The sequence below is a fragment of the Podarcis melisellensis genome, assembly GCF_964234715.1.
Source record: "Podarcis melisellensis genome assembly, chromosome: 9".
NCBI lineage: Eukaryota > Metazoa > Chordata > Lepidosauria > Squamata > Lacertidae > Podarcis > Podarcis melisellensis.
In genome coordinates, this window is record NC_138541.1 from 12,379,185 (window position 1) to 12,398,324 (window position 19,140).

Here is a 19,140-nt window from a genome sequence, read left to right on the forward strand (position 1 = left end):
GAGCACGCCAGGCACTCCTGTCTTCCACTGCCTCCCGCAGTCTGGTCAAACTCATGCTGGTAGCTTCGAGAACACTGTCCAACCATCTCGTCCTCTGTTGTCCCCTTCTCCTTGTGCCCTCCATCTTTCCCAACATCAGGGTCTTTTCCAGGGAGTCTTCTCTTCTCATGAGGTGGCCAAAGTCTTGGAGCCTCAGCTTCACGAGCTGTCCTTCCAGTGAACACTCAGGGCTGATTTCCTTGAGAATGGATAGGTTTGATCTTCTTGCAGTCCATGGGACTCTCAAGAGTCTCCTCCAGCACCATAATTCAAAAGCATCAATTCTTTGGTGATCAGCCTTCTTTATGGTCCAGCTCTCACTTCCATACATCACTACTGGGAAATCCATAGCTCTAACTACATGGGCCTTTGTTGGCAAGGTGATGTCCCTGCTTTTTAAGATGCTGTCTAGGTTTGTCATTGCTTTTCTCCCAAGAAGCAGGCATTTTTTAATTTTGTGGCTGCTGTCACCATCTGCAGCCACAAAATTAATCTGCAGCCAGATTGCAGCCAAATCAATCTGCAGCCAGATTGCATTTACTCCCAAGTAAAGACCCAGCGCCTGCCAACCTAGCAGTTCGAAAGCACCTCCGGGTGCAAGTAGATAAATAGGGACCGCTTACCAGCGGGAAGGTAAACGGCGTTTCCGTGTGCAGCTCTGGCTCACCAGAGCAGCGATGTCACACTGGCCATGTGACCCGGAAGTGTCTCCGGACAGCGCTGGCCCCTGGCCTCTTAAGTGAGATGGGCGCACAACCCCAGAGTCTGTCAAGACTGGCCCGTACGGGCAGGGGTACCTTTACCTTTACCTTTAAAGACCCCACTGATGTCAATACATCTTCACTGCAATACCAATGCAATGAAGCCCGCATTCTGGCCAGCCATGAAGGAGGGTGTTGGAAAACACAAACAGAGCATGTTGAAGGTGCCGTGTAATAGATTTATTTGTGCACACAATGCATTTTACAGCCGGTTTAAAAAGGACGAAGGCATTTCTCTCCCTGTGTGTACATACCAGCAGCACTCTTGTGTAATAAAACCAACATATACTTTCTCGTTTAAAAAATAGGCATATATGAAAACTGGGCATATATACAAATAAACAGGAAAAAAACAACCCATCTATTTTCTCTTTTTTTAAAAAAAGTTTTACAGCCTTTACATATTTGATACCTTCTAGAAACCGGGCACAAAAATATAGATGATGTGCACTAAAGAAGATACAGATCTTGGAGACACCGCACAGTCTTTGGTATTACTAACTGGTACCTGCAAGCACTTGAGTGTTTTCTATAGGATCAGGGATGAGTCACCAGGTGATCCCCCGACACTACAAGGACTACAACTCCCATTTCCCTTGAGCATTGGCTGTGCTAACTAGGGCTGATGGGAGTTGTGGTTCAATAACAGCCAAAGGCCCAATACATTTCCCACCTCTGCCTTGAATCCTGACAAGACAGAAGTACTGTTTCTGAGGGACAGGAGACGGGTGGGTGTGGAGGACTTCCTGGTCCTGAATGGGGTAACTGTGCCCCTGAAGGACCAGGTGAGCAGCCTGGGAGTCATTTTGGACTCACAGCTGTCCATGGAGGCACAGGTCAATTCTGTGTCCAGGGCAGCTGTTTACCAGCTCCATCTGGTACGCAGGCTGAGACCCTACCTGCCCGCAGACTGTCTCGCCAGAGTGGTGCATGCTCTAGTTATCTCTCGCTTGTACTACTGCAATGCGCTCTACATGGGGCTACCTTTGAAGCTGACCCGGAAACTACAACTAATCCAGAATGTGGCAGCCAGACTGATGACTGGGAACGGCCACCGAGACCACACAACACCAGTCTTGAAAGATCTACATTGGCTCCCAGTATGTTTCCGAGCACAATTCAAAGTGTTGGTGCTGACCTTTAAAGCCATAAACGGCCTCAGTCTAGTATACCTGAAGGAGCGTCTCCACCCCCATCATTCTGCCCGGACACTGAGGTCCAGCGCCAAAGACCTTCTGGCAGTTCCCTCACTGTGAGAAGCAATGCTACAGGGAACCAGGCAGAGGGCCTTCTCAGTAGTGTGGAACACCCTCCCACCAGATGTCAAAGGAAAAAACAACTACCAGACTTTTTGGAGACATCTGAAGGCAGCCCTGTTTAGGGAAGCTTTTAATATCTGAAGGAGTATTGTATTTTAATATTTTGTTGCAAGCCACCTGGAGTGGCTGGGGAAACCCAGCTAGATGGGTATAAATAAATTATTATTATTATTGTTATTATTATTACTATTTCTGCAGCTACCTTATGCGGAGACACACCACCTAGCCCAGGAAAGTCTCCTTTGCCTGGCAGCAGCTCCCCCAAATCCCAGGCACAAATCTTCCCCAGCCTTGCCAGGAGCCCTCTTTTAACTGGTGGTACTGGGCCTTGAATGTGTGAATTATCTGACAACTATCCCAGTGGTGACTTTTCCACTGCTCACGGTCCTGCTGTGTTGCACCAATTTTTTCAACAAATAATGTGATTGACAGCCGCTGCTCCTAAGATTCAAAAGTCAAGAAAGGAATAATGCTTTTTGTCCAAGTGGGTCAGATGTGACTCTCTAGGGGCCTGTTGGTTTCCGGTTACCACCTGCCCTAGGCAGACCGACAAAAATATTAGGAAAGATCAAAACCTAAGACTTGCAGATATCTGCCTGAAGCTCCGGAGTGCATCGGGAGTTCGCACTGCGCTCCGGGGGCTTCGGGCTTCAGGAGGCTATCCGCAAGCCTTCAGAAAGCAGCGAGAACTCCTGCTGCACTCCAAAGGCTTGCAGATAGCTGCCTGAAGCCCCCGGAGCTCAGCGGGAGTTCCCGCTGCACTCCGGAGGCTTCAGGCGGCTTCAGCGAAAGCAACGCAAAGCCTCCGGAGCGCGGGGGGAGCTTTCCCTCTGTGCTTTGGAGGCTTCACGTTGCTATCGCTGAAGCCAAGGAGCCTGCATTTGCTCCATAGGATGCACACACATTTCCCCTTAATTTTTGGAGGGGGAAAAGTGCGTCCTATAGAGCGAAAAATACAGTATCTTGTTCATGAACCTCTGGCCTTAGATCTTGGAAAGGGCAGAGCACATGCTTTATCTGCCTAAGTTCATTTTCTGGCATCTGCTGATAGGACTGGGAAAGACCACACTGGAGAGCTGCTGCCAGCCAGTGTTGACAACACTGAGTTAGATGACCTGATGTGAAATATGACATCCTCCTCTGTCGCTCTCTGCATTTTTGCCATCGAGCCACTGCTCCACAATGGAAGAAACAAAAAGGTCTTTGATTTCTATTTCTAATTCAACTTGTTTTTTCAATTAGACTGGAAGACTAAACATTTTCTACAAAATAGAAACAGGACCTATGCTTTTAAAAATCTCTCTCTGTTAAAACATGGCCAGTCAAGAAAGCAATAATGCTTTTTGTCCAAGTGGGTTAGATGTGATCCTCTAGAGGCCTGTTGGTTTCCAGTTACCACCTGCCCCAGGCAGACCGACAAAAATATTAGGAAAGATCAAAACCTAAGGGCAGTGGAAACAAGTTTCCGCACTAGGCGTATACTAACCGAGGAGCTGCAGCAAATTCCAGCTCTTTGACTCTGCACTTCATGGTTTTTCAATATGTTGTGAGCCACCAATAATGCACAGGAATTGACTTCAGAAATTTCTGCTGAAATCTCTGCTAAATCAAGCATTTTATATACATATATAAACCCACACACAGAGGACAGTTATTTTGGGGAAAGTCTACCATACTGAACGTAATTGTTCTGCAATAATTGCCTTTCTTGTTGAAAGTGTAAGTTGGCCATCTTGTAACAATATTGCACAATCCTTTTAGCTCTTCTCTGCACTGACATTAATAGCATTTTTCTGTAGGAATGCATATGTATGGTGCATATGCGTTGCAGTAATTCCACCTGTGTATGCCAATTCCTGGATGTTAAGAAGACTGCTTTACGCTGATGCAACACTGCAACTGGAATAAAGCCCTACTTAAAATACAGCTTGGCTCCTGTGCGCTTCTGTACATCGCAACCTGAGCGGGATATTTAAAAAGCTACTTTTAAGTGTGGATTTTGTTTACCCTGGAAGATGACCAGAATAGGCCACCTCCACGAAGTCGTTCAGAATGCTGCTCTGCTCTCCTGCATCTTTCCATTCCTCATACTGAGGGCTCACGGTTGCCAATACAGTCATATTTTGGATCCCAAACACCTTGCAAGTCAAACGTTTTTGCTCCTGAACGCCGCAAACCCAGAAGTGACTTCTGGTTTGAGAACATTCTTTGGAACCCGAACATCCAACGTGACTTTTGATTGGCTGCAGGAGCTTTGGAAGTCGAACGGACTTCCAGAACGGATTCCGGTTGACTTCTGAGATACCACTGTGATGCACATCTCTATGAGAGATGAAGAAATTCTGTTTGCAATTAAACAAGGAGTGATGCTTCTTGCCACTGCCACTGCCCCATCCTTCAAAGGACAAGGCAAAACCCGTCATGCTGCGAAGTTGCAAATGAAGTTAAAAGGGGGGGTGTTGGCGTCTGTATCCTGCTCACACTAAATGCAGAAGTCTCCTTGATCTGAATGCAGCTGGGTTGGGCTCCTAACAATTGTGTTACATGACTACTACAAACAATCTGTGGATGCTCGTATTTGTTTTTCTATAAGCCTGCTTCTTCTTTTCTCCTCTTAGAAGTCTTTATCCCAGCCTGAAAGCTCATCTGGTGGGGTTCCCTGTTCAGGAGGGTATCGGTCGAAGTAGCTGTAATCCATCGGACCAGAAAGCTGCGGAAGAAACATGTGTAAAGAAAATCTTAAGGGGGACACCAGGCAAAAAGCAGTTACAGAATCATAACTATCAGCTGAGATCCAGCTCTGAGGGCCTTCTGGCGGTTCCTCACTGCAAGAAGTGAAGTTACAGGGAACCAGGCAGAGGGCCTTCTCAGTAGTAGCACCCGCCCTGTGGAACGCCCTCCCACCAGATGTCAAGGAAATAAGGAGCTATGCAATCTTTAGAAGGCATCTGAAGGCAGCCCTGTATAGGGAAGTTTTTGATGTTTGATTATGTTTCTTTATATGCTAGGAGCTGCCCAGAGTGGCTGGGGCAACCCTGTCAGATGTGTGGGGTACAAATAATAAAATTATTACCATCATCACCTAGTCCAGCCCCACTGGCATTTAAGGCACATAAGCTTTGAACAACTTCCTAGCCACATTCCCAAAGCATGCTGGAATAACACCATGTCAGGCAATGGCACTCATTGCAACTATCCACTGATCCTGCCCAAATGAAATCAAACACCATTGACGCAGAAGAGAGGTTCTGTGAGACCAGAGTTCGAATCCCCGCTTGGCCCTTCTGACGCAAACGAGACTTCACCCTTGTGCAAATGGTCAAATGACAAGCATTTAATGCCACATAGTATGACGTTCTCAGTACCTCTCTTTTTAAAGGAGACGTTAACTTCCTTGCCTTGAGTCCTTCCCAGTTAAAACCGTTCAGCCACCTAGGAAGGAAGTTTCAGAACAAGAAGATCAGTGAAAGAGGCTTCAGTGGTTATAAGACAAGAGGCGCATCTGTCTCGGAAGAAAACAACATCACACCTTCATCCTGCCTTTGTGGCCACAAAAGGACTTCCATGTTTCTCCTCTGCTCTACAGCATCAGAGACAAAAGCAGGAGAGAAAGAAGCGACCCTGGTTTGCAAGGAACCCCGCCATTCCTTTCCTTACCTATGCCTCTTAATATCATGGATACCATTCTTCAGATTTCCTAACCTCTCGGTTGGATTTTGCCTACAAACAAAACAAAACAAAAGCGAAGTCAACACTCCATAATTTGGAAGCTTCGTAATTTAATAATACGATCACCTTCTGTGTTCTAATGCAATTCAACAGGTTGGATCCTATATCTATCTATCTATCTATCTATCTATCTATCTATCTATCTATCTATCTATCTATCATCTATCTATCTATCTATCTATCATCTATCTATCTATATCTATATCTATATCTATCTATCTATCTATCTATCTATCATCTATCTATCTATCTATCATCTATCTATCTATCATCTATCTATCTATCTATCTATTTATCTATCTATCTATCTATCTATCTATCTATCTATCATCTATCTATCTATCTATCTATCTATCTATCTATCTATCTATCTATCTATCATCTATCATCTATCTATCTATCTATCTATCTATCTATCTATCTATCATCTATCTATCTATCATCTATATTAAAAGAGCCTGAATCAGCCTTCCCCAACTTGGTGCCCTTCAGTTGCCTTTTAGCAAACAGATTTGAAACTTCCAAGGGCTTTCCCCAGAAAACCTCCATTTGCACCAGTTGTATATTTAAAATCAAGGCAGAGAAACTTTCAGCATGACCTTATAAATAATATGCTCTTGGTCCGCAGGAAGTGGGGCTGATTTCTAGTAATGTTCATTTTGTTGGTATTTGCTTTTTTTTAATAATAATTTTTATTAACTGGCCAATCACATCAAATTAAATCACATCGCATAAATTCCAAATTACAAAGCCAAATTTTTAAATTTTGTTGGGGGAACCCATACTTCAAAATCCAAAGGGGGATTCAGATCTTCTTACTGCGTTAATGTCCAAATCAGTCCCAATCAGTCCAGACAAAGTTCATAATTCTATCCAGTCTTATCTTGGTGTTTCCACATCATATCTTGTTCATATAATTTCTCTTTTTCCTTTACAATCTCTTCTGTTAGTCTCCTTAAGCCGATAAGCAAGTATAATTATTTTGTTGGTATTTGCAAGTGGGTGGGGGAGTGGGAGAGTGTGTGTGCTCCAGCCGCCAGAATACATGGCTTGAAATACCCTCAGCAACTTCTCTCTCAAGTGTGAGAGAGAGGTGTTATGAAAAATCAATGATGTGTCATCATAAATGTATGGGAATCAGTGCATTTTCACGTACCACATGTCCACAAAATGTCAAAACCTACAGGTGGTGAAAAATGGCCTTTACAGCATGGCTCAGTTAAATAGTGGCAAAGTTTCCAGATTTGCCTATTTGGTTCTGTTTTCTCAACAAACCTGCCAATTTCTTGATGAAAGATCACCTTTACCAGTAAAACCTGAGCTGAAAGGGTACAGAGAGCAACAAAGTGGCCATGTTTATTCCTAGCCAGCCTTGAGACTCCCCTAGTCACATAGCAGGAAATTCTTCCTGAGCCTCCCCTCTGTGAAACAGGTTTAACAAATGTTGAAAACTATCCAATCAGACTTGTCAAAAGAGCAGATTCCTACGCATGAACGAAACAGGTCTGTGACAATGAATTATGGAGTCATGGCATTCACAGTATCAAAAGAATGACCCAGACTGGCCAGGAAAAGGCAATCAGCAAACATTAGCAGGGATCTTGACAGAGGACAAGTCATACTCTCACAATTTCTAGTTATAGGTAGGTAGCCATGTAGAAACCTGTAGAAACCCAGTAGCACCTTAGAGACCAACTAAGTTTGTTATTGGTATGAGCTTTCGTGTGCATGCGCAATTCTTCAGTTGGTGTCTAAGGTGCTACTGGAAGGATTTATTTATTTTTTGTTCTCAAATTTCTGTTGTAGACCGCCTCTTTCTGTGATGCTTGTATGATGCTTGTGGGTGGTCTTTGGCTAACACACCCTTTCTCAACCTGTGGGTCCCCAAATGCTGGGGACCCACAGGTTGAGAACTGCTGGGCTAAGGGGTTGGGCAATTCCTACAGTCTTTAAAAGTTGTCACACACCTTTGTTCTGGGCAGCAGCTTGCCTTGTTTTCTTTGTTGCCTCTGAAATATACTCTGAGTCAAGAGTGGATTTCATGCTCTTTATTCAGCTCATAGTGGTGAGGAGGAATGGAAGTTCCCCCAGAATGATTGCTTTATATACATTATTTATTTACACAATGGGCCCCACGTGATTGGCTAATTCCGGGATTCTCCTGTAGGCCAATCAGGTTGCGGATTCACTTCCACCTGGAGCTGGATTGGGTGGCTCCTGTGGACCAATCAGACTGCTGCATTCTGGATCCTATTGTTCTAGGACCAATCAGGCTGCTGCATTCTGAATCCTATTGTTCTAGGACCAATCAGACTGCTGCATTCTGACTTCTATTGTTCTAGGACCAATCAGACTGCTGTATTTTGGATCCTATTAAACTCAGTACATAACAGCATCACTGTTTCATTTCTGACCAAGATGAAAGGGATATCTTTTCTCTTGATAGGGGAGGGGGCCGAGGCTGTAAAAACCAAACCCCATTCCCCCCCCCCACAACAGAAGAAATGATAAAAGCCAAAGGGAACAACTCATCCTTACTGCAAAGGGTGCGGCACCAATGCTCTGATCATTGCTACTTTGCACACTCAAGGTATAGCAGAGTAGAAGCTTCTTGTACACCGTGTGCCATATTAAAACTGCTGCAGACTTGTAGTTAATTATAAGACAGGAGGCTAAGAGCATGAACAGATGGGGGGTTCACTCAGGACACTGAGGTGCTGAGTCAATGAATCCAGTCTGCTTGAAGTGGGGCAAACAGAAGACCTGGAAGAGAGGTCCTGGATCAGGGTCCATGTGCCCTTCTGCGGCAACCTTGCTCTTCCAGTTTGCCTGGTCTTCTGTCTCTTTCTCTGGTGACACTCTCGAGGCACAGCCAAGATCTGGGCTGGCTCAGCTTCAGCAAGGCCGTTGGATCACCTGCCTTTTTTTTTTACTTCCACGTGCAATGGGCTTGCAAGAATGGGATGTGTCCATCCCAAAGTCCCAAGAAGCAGGCCTCTGAAAACACGGTAAAGGCCTCAGAACCTCAACCTTCAAGGGGCAAATTGGCAGCAACTTCCAGTTCACGTCTTCGGTTTTATGTTGGTTGCCTAGCAACTTGCGAGGAAGATTTTAATGTGAACAGGGAAGCCAAAATGCAGCTGATTAACACAGAAACAAGTGCAGCCTAATCTGAAGAGAAGAGTCAGCAGGCCCCAGTGAGGCTTTGGGTCTGGGCAAAAGTTGCTTGAGCATAAATAGGCAGCCTGGCTATAGACTTTGATTGTACGTATCTAACTTCACTCAGAATGCCCAAAGTGGACAGAGCAATCAAGTAGCAATACTTGCACGGAATTGCACTGTAAAATAAATAATAAAGTATCTCACACCCAGTAAACATTACGCAAACAATGCATTTTTTAAAAAAACAAAAACCAAACACACTCAGTTTAATAGTTAACACCCAAACATCTCAGCAGGATCTTTTTTGCTTCAAAAGAGAGAAAAGATAGGTTTTGGCTTAAGTTTAACAAGCTTTGATTTTGGGCGCCTGGCAGAATGTAACACGGCTAAAGTATTCTTTTCACACCTTCGGGACCAAATTGCCCTCCTCACCTGCAGAGCCGCCGAATCAAATCTTCAGGCCGCTTTGTGATTATCCTGGGAAAATCCAGCCTTTCGACGCCTTTCAGAATCAAATTGTAGGTCATCATTTGATCGACCCCAGAAAATGGAGGACTAGAGTAAATGTCACGATTTATAGAAATGGATTGGGCGGGGGGGGGGGGGAGAAGGAAAAGAAAAAAAGAGAAAAATGCTCAAGTAAAAAGGAGTTTGTAATGACAAAAGAGAAATTCTATTTTAGATACAGGTAAAATTCCCAGAAAGCTGTTTTATAGGAAGTCTCAATAATTGTCCTGGCGGCCCAGTATTGTCTATTCTGACTGGTAGCAGCAGTCCAGGGTCACTTCCACCGGGTTGGACTAGATGACCCCTGTGGTCCCTTCCAACTCTCTATGAATCTATGACCTGCTACCTGGTGCTTTTAAATGAAGATACTGGGGATTGAACCTGGTGACTCCTGTTTGCAAAGCAGATGCTCTACCACTGAGCTATATTATTTCCTGTTTAATGCCCATGCAAATCTGAAGGAAGGAAGGAAGGAAGGAAGGAAGGAAGGAAGGAAGGAAGGAAGGAGAAGGGAGAAAGCTAGACCCCCTAACAGTTTGGCTACACTGAACCTTAAACAGAGATCATTCTGAAATATGAATGTATTATTACGGATTTGTGGGGGCCCTGCCTTCCCCTAGGTTCCTGGGTGCTGAGAATCAAGGTGAGCAGTTAGGTGTTGGATTTAGAAGTGTAAAAATTCAGGCTAAGCTTCTGTTCCAGACCGGGGCATTGCCTGAGGGGGGAAGTTATTGAGAAGTGCAAAGAGAGATCCTTGAGTCTGGGCAAACAGAGGTTGCCAGGGTTACAGTGGGCGATGCCTGAGACAGAAGGGATTGGGCGAGGGGGTTTGTTGGAAGAAGATGGCGGAAGTAGGAGAGCACCATGTGGAGATGAAGGAGAAGAAGCCATCAATGCCAGGCAGAGGCTGATTCAGCTGCTTGTGGATCTGAGCTTGCTGCTTTTCAGAGCAGTGGCGGAGCTAGCGGATTTGGAACCTGGAGCGGGGGGGGGGGGGGGCGTGGCGTGGCACGTCCTCGAACCCAGCTATAAAGTGTGGGCTCTACAATATGGACTCTCTCCATAATATAATAACCAAGCAAAACAACAGCAAATAACCTATTTGTGTAAAGAGTTAAAGAAGCAGTGATTCCTGAGGTAACTGACTTGGCACTTACTTTCCTGTCAGCAGCTCATACACTAGGATACCAAGAGACCAGAAGTCCACGCTGAAATCGTGTCCTTTATTTAGGATGACTTCAGGGGCAACGTACTCAGGAGTCCCGCAGAACGTCCAGGTCTTTTGCCCAGCTCCAATCTTCTTAGCGAACCCAAAATCAACCTCATGGGGAGAAGAGAAAATACTATCATCAGACAGTGAGACATTTAGCTTTGGCTGTTCTCATTTACAGTATCTAGCCCATGCTGGCTTTGCGCAACCCAGGGCATTTACAAGTGGGCTTTGGAAGGCCAAGGGAAGTGGGCTGCCATTTACACTAGTAACTTGGTTCTCAAAATTAATCCGTTCCAGAAGTCCGTTCCAAAACCAAAGCGTTCCAAAACCAAGGCGCGCTTTCCCACAGAAAGTAATGCAAAATGGATTAATCCGTTCCAGACTTTAAAAAGCAACCCCTAAAACAGCAATTGAACATGGATTTTACTATCTAATGAAGCCATTGATCCATAAAATGAAAGCAATAAACAATGTACTGCGGTCACGCAATCAATCAATCAGTCACTGAACTGGGTTCTACACAGTCATAGTCACAAAAACAAAAGAGCCGCAAAAACAGAAACACAAAATAAATAGCAAAAACAGACAGACCTCAGAATAACACTCAAAATGGAAGCATAACACTCAAAACGGAGCACATTCGGCTTCCAAAAGATGTTTGCAAACCGGAACACTTACTTCCGGGTTTGCAGTGTTTGGGTTCCAAGTTGTTTGAGTACCAAGGCGTTTGAGAACCAAGGTACCACTGTACTTAAAATGTACAGGATGGCAAAAAGGTTGCTTTTCTCTTCCATCTGTTCTGCTCCCTCTGCCAGCTTGGTGCCTACACTGACTTCCAGAAAAGTCCTTTACTTCCCCAGCGCATAGTTAAATTATGGAACTCGTTGTGACGTTAACATATGAGAGTGCTGGAGGTGAAATAGTTAAACAGGTTGCCAGGGGTGTGGAGTCAGAGGGACTATAAAACCAGCTCTGGGAGGGGTGAAGGGCAGAGTTCATTGGGAGTTGGGTGGTTGGTTGGAGTGGGAGTGAATTGGGATAGAGTCTGTGGGTAGGTTGAGTTAGTGTAGCAAAATAGGCTGAGTCAGAAACAGTTAGGAACTAGGAAGACAAGTAAATATCTGAGAGGTGGTTTAGTGAGTGAGAGCAGGTAGCGAAAGTTATAGGTCTGGATAGGCACCCCATGAATGTAATTGACCGATACTGTTTATGAAACCACACGCTTGTTAAACTGCAATAAATAAACAGAAATTTATGTTCTAATTTAACCCTGACTGGAATCAGTATTGTACCAGTTGGGCCTGGGTGGTGGCAGTGAGAAATAAAGTGGTGGCACAGGAATCAATAGACGGTGAAACGTCCGGGGACCCTGTGTGATCGCCACACGTGTTCCCACAGGAGGCAGTGACACTGGTCCTGCTAGCTAGGGATGATGGGAGTTGTAGTCCAGACTGGAGACCCCAGTTTGGGAAACCCTGGTCTACCCGAACCAGTAGCAGCTCTCCATGGTTTCGGACACAAGTCTTTCCTAGCCCACCTTGTAGACACCAGGGGTTGAATCTTGACCTTGGCATGTATACTGAGCTATGGGCCTTCCATTATCCTATTTTCACCTTAGCATTTTGAGGGGGTACTTTGGTTCTGCTGCACACAGGTATGTCAAGAACCTATGAAGAGTGAAAATATGGATGCAATTCGTCAATCGGAAACTGGGTGGTTCATGGAAGGAGGAGATTACAGGTGGTTTGCTCGTTTCCATCCTCACTCTACCTGAGTGGAATGCAAAGAAGTTTCCTTTCTTTGTGAATGTTCCCTTTGACTTTGGGCTGGCAAACTATATTCCTCAGAGGCTCAGATCTGACCCAGGAGGCCTCCCACATTTGCTGACCTCGAGGATCATTCCTTCCACTTAGACCAAGCACACAATTTACAGGAAAATTCTTGTGAATTAAAATTGTAACCTGGGAGGAAAGGGGTGGAATCGACACACCCAGGGGAATAATATTCCTTCCTAACCCTTGGGTTGAGTGCGACAGAGGCTTCAAGGATTAAGTGCTCTTAAAATTCCCCTTTAATGGGCATGGCACTGGATGAAAAACAAGCTTCTCTCTGCAGGACAGTTATGGGCATTAATGAAAACAAACCAACCACCACCTCACCAGCTTTATATATCCTTGAGCATCCAAAATTAAATTTTCGGGCTTCAAGTCCCTGTAGATCACACTGATGTAATGCAAATATTCGACGGCTTCCGTCACACATCCAATGCAGAACTTTGTAGTGGTTTCATCAAAGCTCCCTCTGAAATAAAGCAAACATTTCCCATCTTTTTCACACTGGCTGTAGTTCTGTAGTTCCTCCATATCCCATGCAGTTCTTGAGCTCCAGAAATCAAGATCGTCTCTCACGCACACATTTTATTTGATACAAGGAGAGCTGGGTCTAAATAAGTAGGTCTGCGGCTGTAGTAGATAGCCTGAGGGCTCCTACAGATTTCATTTTCATGGCACGTTCATGATTATTTGCACTCATGATGCTATTTAGGGGTGGTCATGCCCAAAACCACTTCCAACTCTATTTGTGTGTGCAAATGTTTGGGGGCAGTCACACTGCTTCATTACCAGTCAAGTTTGTATCGAAGAACTTCCTGCTGAAATCATTCAACTTCTTAATACCTCAGGTTAAGAACTTAATTCGTTCTGGAGGTCTGTTCTTAACCTGAAACTGTTCTTAACCTGAGGTACCACTTTAGCTAATGGGGCCTCTCACTGCCACCGGAGCACGATTTCTGTTCTCATTCTGAAGCAAAGTTCTTAACCCGAGGTACTATTTCTGGGTTAGCGGAGTCTGTAACCTGAAGCGTATGTAACCCGAGGTACCACTGTATTAATCTCCTTCATTGGAGATTTTTAAGCCGAGGTTGAATGGCCATCTGGCAAGGATTCTTTAGTTGAGATTCCTGCATTGGACTAAATGATCCTGGAAGTCCCTTCAAACTCTGATTTTATGATTCTCCTACTTTGGTTACCCTTTAGCCCCTCTGGACAGCAATAATGTGCTAGCACTGGGGAAGCACTGCAGAACAAACTAAAGCAGCACAAATTCACCACTAACACATTAATATTGTGTCAAGAACTTGTAAAATGCACCTGCAACAAAACACAGGTCTGGAGGGGCCTTTATTGCAAGTTTATGAAACATTTTAGTAATTTCTAAACCCCTTGTCTAGAGACCATGCGAGAAACCTCCCCATGGGTAGTGTGGTGTAGTGGTTAGAGTGTTGGACTAGGACCTGGAAGACCAGGGTTCAAATGGCCATGAAGCTCACTGGGTAACGTTGGGCCAGTCACTCGCTTTTGGCCTAACCTACCTCGTAGGGTTGTTGTGAGGACAAAATGGGGAGGACGGAAACTATGTTCGCCAGCTTCTTGGAGGAAAGGTTAATAATAATAATAATAATAATAATAATAATAATAATAATAATAATATGCCACCCATCTGTCTGGGTGCTCCCAACAAAATACAATAAAATTCCAACCATTAAAAACTTCCCTTGAGATGTCTTCTAAAAGTCAAATAGTTGTCAATCTGTTTGACATCTGATGGGAGGGCATTCCACAGGGTGGGATACAAATGTAATAATAATAAAATTAAAATAAAATAAAATAATAATAAAAAATTATAACTCACATTGCCCTGTTAAGTTTCTAAAAACCTGTAGTCTGTACACAGCCCCACTGAGCATGGATCTTAAGGCATGCTTCTTTCTTTCTTTCTAAATCATTTTTTTAAAAAGTTATTCTTCAGGTAGAAAACAAAAAAATTATTACCTGTCTCTCAGGATACTCCACAGCTCACCCCCAAGACAGGCTTCCAAGAGCATGTAAACGTATTTGTTGTCTTTGAAAGTGCGGTACATTCTGAAGGGAATTGGAGGGAAATCAATCAGTCAATTAAAATTATTTGTAGGCTATCCTTTATGAGCAAAACTCACACAAGACGTTTTACACAATAACAAATTTGTTTATTAAAAATACAATTTCCAGGGGAAAATAATAATACAATGCAAAACCTCCCATAAAACGCAAGTATCTGAGCAAGCTGGAAAATTATTAATCTAAACCATACCTGGGCTGTGTCATTTTCTATAACAGTGGTTAAAGCTGAATAGAAAACAGAGAAAGCAATTTACTTTACAATGAAGGGAGAGCAGGCTTCTTCTAGAATTTTCTTTTCGGAGTGAATGTGCTCCTGCTGTTTGGTATCCACTATGTGTTTCTTCTTGATACATTTCATGGCAAATGCGATGTTCTCGTTCTTCACTTTCACCTGAGTTAACATTGGGGGGAAAAAACAGTTTTAAAGGGCTACACGATCATAAGCTCCCACCCTCCCCTGGTCCCTCGTTTTTTTTGCAGAGTAGACAGAATAGAATAGAATGATAAGTGCTGACCATAATGGAAATTATGTTGATAGGAAAGGGATTCTTGTCCATATATGTTATAACCCTACAATTAACAAGAATTTTGGAGGGAAATGCCCTTCAATATGATCGGTTTTGTCTAAGACAGTGGTGTCCAAACTTTTTTCAAAGAGGGCCAGATTTGATGAAGTGAAGGGCTGTGGGTCTTGATCTAAACTGGAACAAGGGCCGGATTAAACCAATTGGCTTGCCAGATTATGCCCCCGAAACGGACTTTGGACATGCCTGGACTCAGTATTGTCCCAGGTAGGGCCTGGGTGGTGGCAGCGAGAAATAAAGTGGTGGCACAAGGATCAACAGACGGTGAAATGTCCGGGGATCCTGTGTGATTGCCACAGCCTGCTCTAAGATATTCGGGGGGGGGGGGCGGCTATAGGATCAAGCATCCACAGAATATGAAGCTATAGAAAACCACTAGACCTGATTAACATGTGAGAACTGCGACAAAGTGTGGCAGTATGACGCGCTGCCATTCAAGATTCCAGCTGGTCAATTCCACTCCCTACTTTTCTTTTCTTTTCAAAACAGCCATTCAGCATTCTATTGGCCATTGAGCATGCTCAGTCCTCATTGGGTAGTTTGCTCTCTCCCCCGCCCCCAGTCACTTCGGATTTTATTCATAAAGGTTTTTATCATTCTAGAAACCCTATTCTCACCCTGCTGGTATCTCCCTGTCGTGCAATGGCAATCACAACCCGAACATTAGAAACAGGTGGTGGGGGGGATGATTGATTGGTTTGGCCTAATTAACTGCAATGTGTCTTAGCCTGTTTATATATTTGGAGGAATCTGCCAGCCAACCAATTGCTGCCTGCTCCCCAGCATTGTCAGCTTGCAAGATGTGCTGATCGCTAGTGTAATGGAAGGTAGTGGTTAGGGAAAATGGGAGAGGAGCTACCGTTTCTCGCAAGTGCTCAGTGACACATGCAGGCTCCCCTGGCTCCAGCCGAAGCCCTGTGATGCTGCCATCACGACGCACCCGTCACGATGCCTGCAGCGTGGCCATGGGCGAAGAGGCTGGAAGGCAGGTGGCGTGTGGACTTCCGGGTTGACGCGATCGGTTTAATGGCGGATTCCCTCCGAGCTCCGGAGGGAATCGGCTCCATCGAGGACAGGTCTTGCCGCGCCGGCGACGCGGGGACCCTTAGAAACCACAGGTGCTGATACCTGTGGACCTGGTGACTCGGTGGGCACCTTAAGCGCCCTCCTCGACAGTCGAAGAGCCTTTTTAAAGGCTGCGGAGAAGGTCTGAGGAGTGGCGTGGCGCTGAGAGTCGACCGCTACCTCGGTGGAGCGAAGCCGCAAGCCATTGCCGGAGAGCGTCAACTTTCTTCCTGACATTTGGACTGAAACAAATACCCTCGTGAGTAAAACGAAATTTGGATTTTAAAAGAAATTAATCCTTATAATTTGGCGAACGGGGGGGCTGTGTCAAAAGGAAGTCCGCACCCCCCCCCCTGCATGTACGATCTGAAGCAAGGAGCGAAAGCCTAAGATCGGATTTAAAAGATCTTCTTTTTGTCTTTTGGGACTGATAAAAGATTCCATCAATTTGGGAAAACAAGCTTTTTTTGTTTTTTTAAGTTGTGCTGGAGGAAGAGGTGTATCTGGAAAATTTTTGGGAACCCCCACTCGGGATCCGGGAGTGCCCCGCATTAGCCTAGCCTGAAAGAAAGGGAGTTTGACAGCTGTCATCTGAGCTGTCAAACAGCAGAATCAAGACAAGAACTGTATCTTTATATCTCTCTGATCTAAAGGTGTTACATTTAACCAGAAGTGGCTGGAAATTAAGTAACAACAAGTAACAACAAAGTAATAGACTGTTGGTAAAGGGAAAAAAATGGTAATCCCCCTAGGGGAAACCAGAGACATTACAATGGCTGCAGAAGGAAAATTACAAGCAGAAATAGAAAGAGCCCTTTTACTCGTGGGAATTCTACAAGAGCAAGAGATAGCTATGGACAAACAGCTCACGACTTTGATTTCAAAAACAAGTAACTCTATTGATGGAACTGAGGATTTGACCTTGAAAGATTCTGCAGCTGAACTGGAAAAAGTTTCTTTGAAGTTGGAGGACAAGGAGTCTGGAGGGCAAAAAGTACAGGAACAGGACTTCATGCAGCAAGGGGACAGAGAAGTTTTTTGGACTATGGATTTTGAAAAGAGAAAAGTAAAGGAGGAAGTTTTTGGACACTATAGATGGGAAGCTGAAATAATGAAGAAATATAACTGGGACTTCCTCCTCTTTTCTGGCACTGGTGAATGTGATTTAAGGGAACATCTGGTAGAACCCCTGCAGCAAGTCTTTTCAACTAGGATTGATTGGAGAGAAGGTGAAGAGACCGCACTAGACATCCCTCGAGAGCTGAAGATCAATAAGAAGGATTATCAACAAAACAGGCAGAGAGAGACTCAAATGGTGTTAGAAGCCTCAGATGTGAGGAATCCGGGCTAGGAGTTATATAAGAGGGCAGATATCTAGGAAGGGACAGATATCCGGACAAGGAGGGAGGGGGAAAAATAGAAAGTTCTAAAACTATTTTATGACTTTTGGGTTTTATAATTTTGACTTATATTTTAATATGAAAATGGGGAAATTTATGGTATAAGAACCTTGATCGATCTTAGAAAAAGAATCTATATAAGAAAATGGGATAAATAAGTTGGGCCTAACAAAGGGAATTAAGTTCAAATATAATAAGAAGAGGTTTAAGGAATGAAACAAGAACTTGCTGAATTAAGTTTGATAATTGGGATGCATGGGTGGGGGTGGGGGGAAGTCAATGAAAGAGGGTTATGAAAGAATCTATTTGTGTTTATTTCTTTCTTTTCTCTTTTTTCTTTTTCTTTTTTTCCTTTCTTCTTTTTTTCCTTTTTGTTTTGTATTAAAATTTGAAAATTCAATAAAAATTATATTAAAAAAAAAAAAGGAAGGCAGGTGGCGTGTCAGCACGCGGGCAGCGAGGCTTCGGATTGGCTGGCTGCTGGCACCAATCAAAGCCCAGCTACCTTCCTCCATGGGGTGGGGAGAAGCCAGGAGGAAGGGAGGGAGGAGGCACCACTGCGGTGTGTGTGTGTGTGGAAAATGGTGCCCAAAAAAACTTCAAAAAAAATTGTGGTGCAGCCCGAACGATCACGCCGATCCAAGCGGCGATTCCAGGACTGTCCGCGGGCCGGATCCAGAGGGAAATTGGGCCCGCGGACCTTAGGTTGCCAACCCCTGCGTTAGAGAATGCACTTGAAAATATGGGAATCCTGAGGCCCTAGGAAGTGCAAGATCATCCACACTGGCCTGGGTACACCAAAACATTCAGATCAGAAGCAGCAGTCAAAACATTTAAAAGGCAAATTCTTACAAGTTCCACTCTTCCGAATCCACCAACACCCAGGGTAGCGACAATTTCCAGGTTCTGAAATGGGCAGGAGGAAGGAAACTGGGTTACTTTTTCTTTCAGCTGTATCATCTCCAAAGAGACGTCGCTGGGTAGCTGCTCCAAGGAAGAAACCCTGCATTAAAAAGAAATAAAACACCCCCTTCAGTTCAATCTCACTGAGTGCGCAACCAAGAATTGCTGCGGTGGTCTGATAACCTTTTTCGAAAAATGTTTTCGACGTTCCCCCACGTCGTTCAAAGGTATCTTTCCTCAAGCACCTGGAGCAATGAGCTCACACATGGCCTTTTTCTGTCTGAGCTGGCAGAGGAAAAGACCCCCCCAAAAAATTATTTAAATTATTTTGTTTCTGCAAGCTCAGTTTCAAGACCTTTTCGTAGCTCACTGAAGTTTTAAGAAGAAACCACCAGTGTGGGTAGGAAGGAGGGCTTCTTCCTGGCTCAGAGGAAAGGCGTTGTGAGTTATTTGTCCTGGATAAGTCATCAAAGTAACGATGGCAGGTGTGTCTCAATAGGAGAAGACTTCCTAAGAACAT

General features: G+C 44.4%; 1 protein-coding gene across 1 annotated transcript in view; it reads right to left on the bottom strand.

The window, feature by feature from the left end:
• Positions 1-3,082: 3,082 nt before the first annotated feature.
• PRKG2 (protein kinase cGMP-dependent 2) overlaps positions 3,083-19,140 on the bottom strand; it is a 66,732-nt gene continuing 50,674 nt past the window's right edge. Inside the window, exons 11-19 of the mRNA XM_081924948.1 lie at positions 18,570-18,720; positions 14,923-15,059; positions 14,561-14,650; positions 12,890-13,031; positions 10,675-10,838; positions 9,443-9,565; positions 5,777-5,839; positions 5,485-5,551; positions 3,083-4,829 (exon numbers count right to left, since the gene is read on the bottom strand). Of these exons, the coding sequence (XP_081781074.1) occupies positions 4,734-4,829; positions 5,485-5,551; positions 5,777-5,839; positions 9,443-9,565; positions 10,675-10,838; positions 12,890-13,031; positions 14,561-14,650; positions 14,923-15,059; positions 18,570-18,720 (1,033 nt within the window). The 3' untranslated portion in view covers positions 3,083-4,733. The remainder of the gene's footprint in view (positions 4,830-5,484; positions 5,552-5,776; positions 5,840-9,442; positions 9,566-10,674; positions 10,839-12,889; positions 13,032-14,560; positions 14,651-14,922; positions 15,060-18,569; positions 18,721-19,140) is intronic.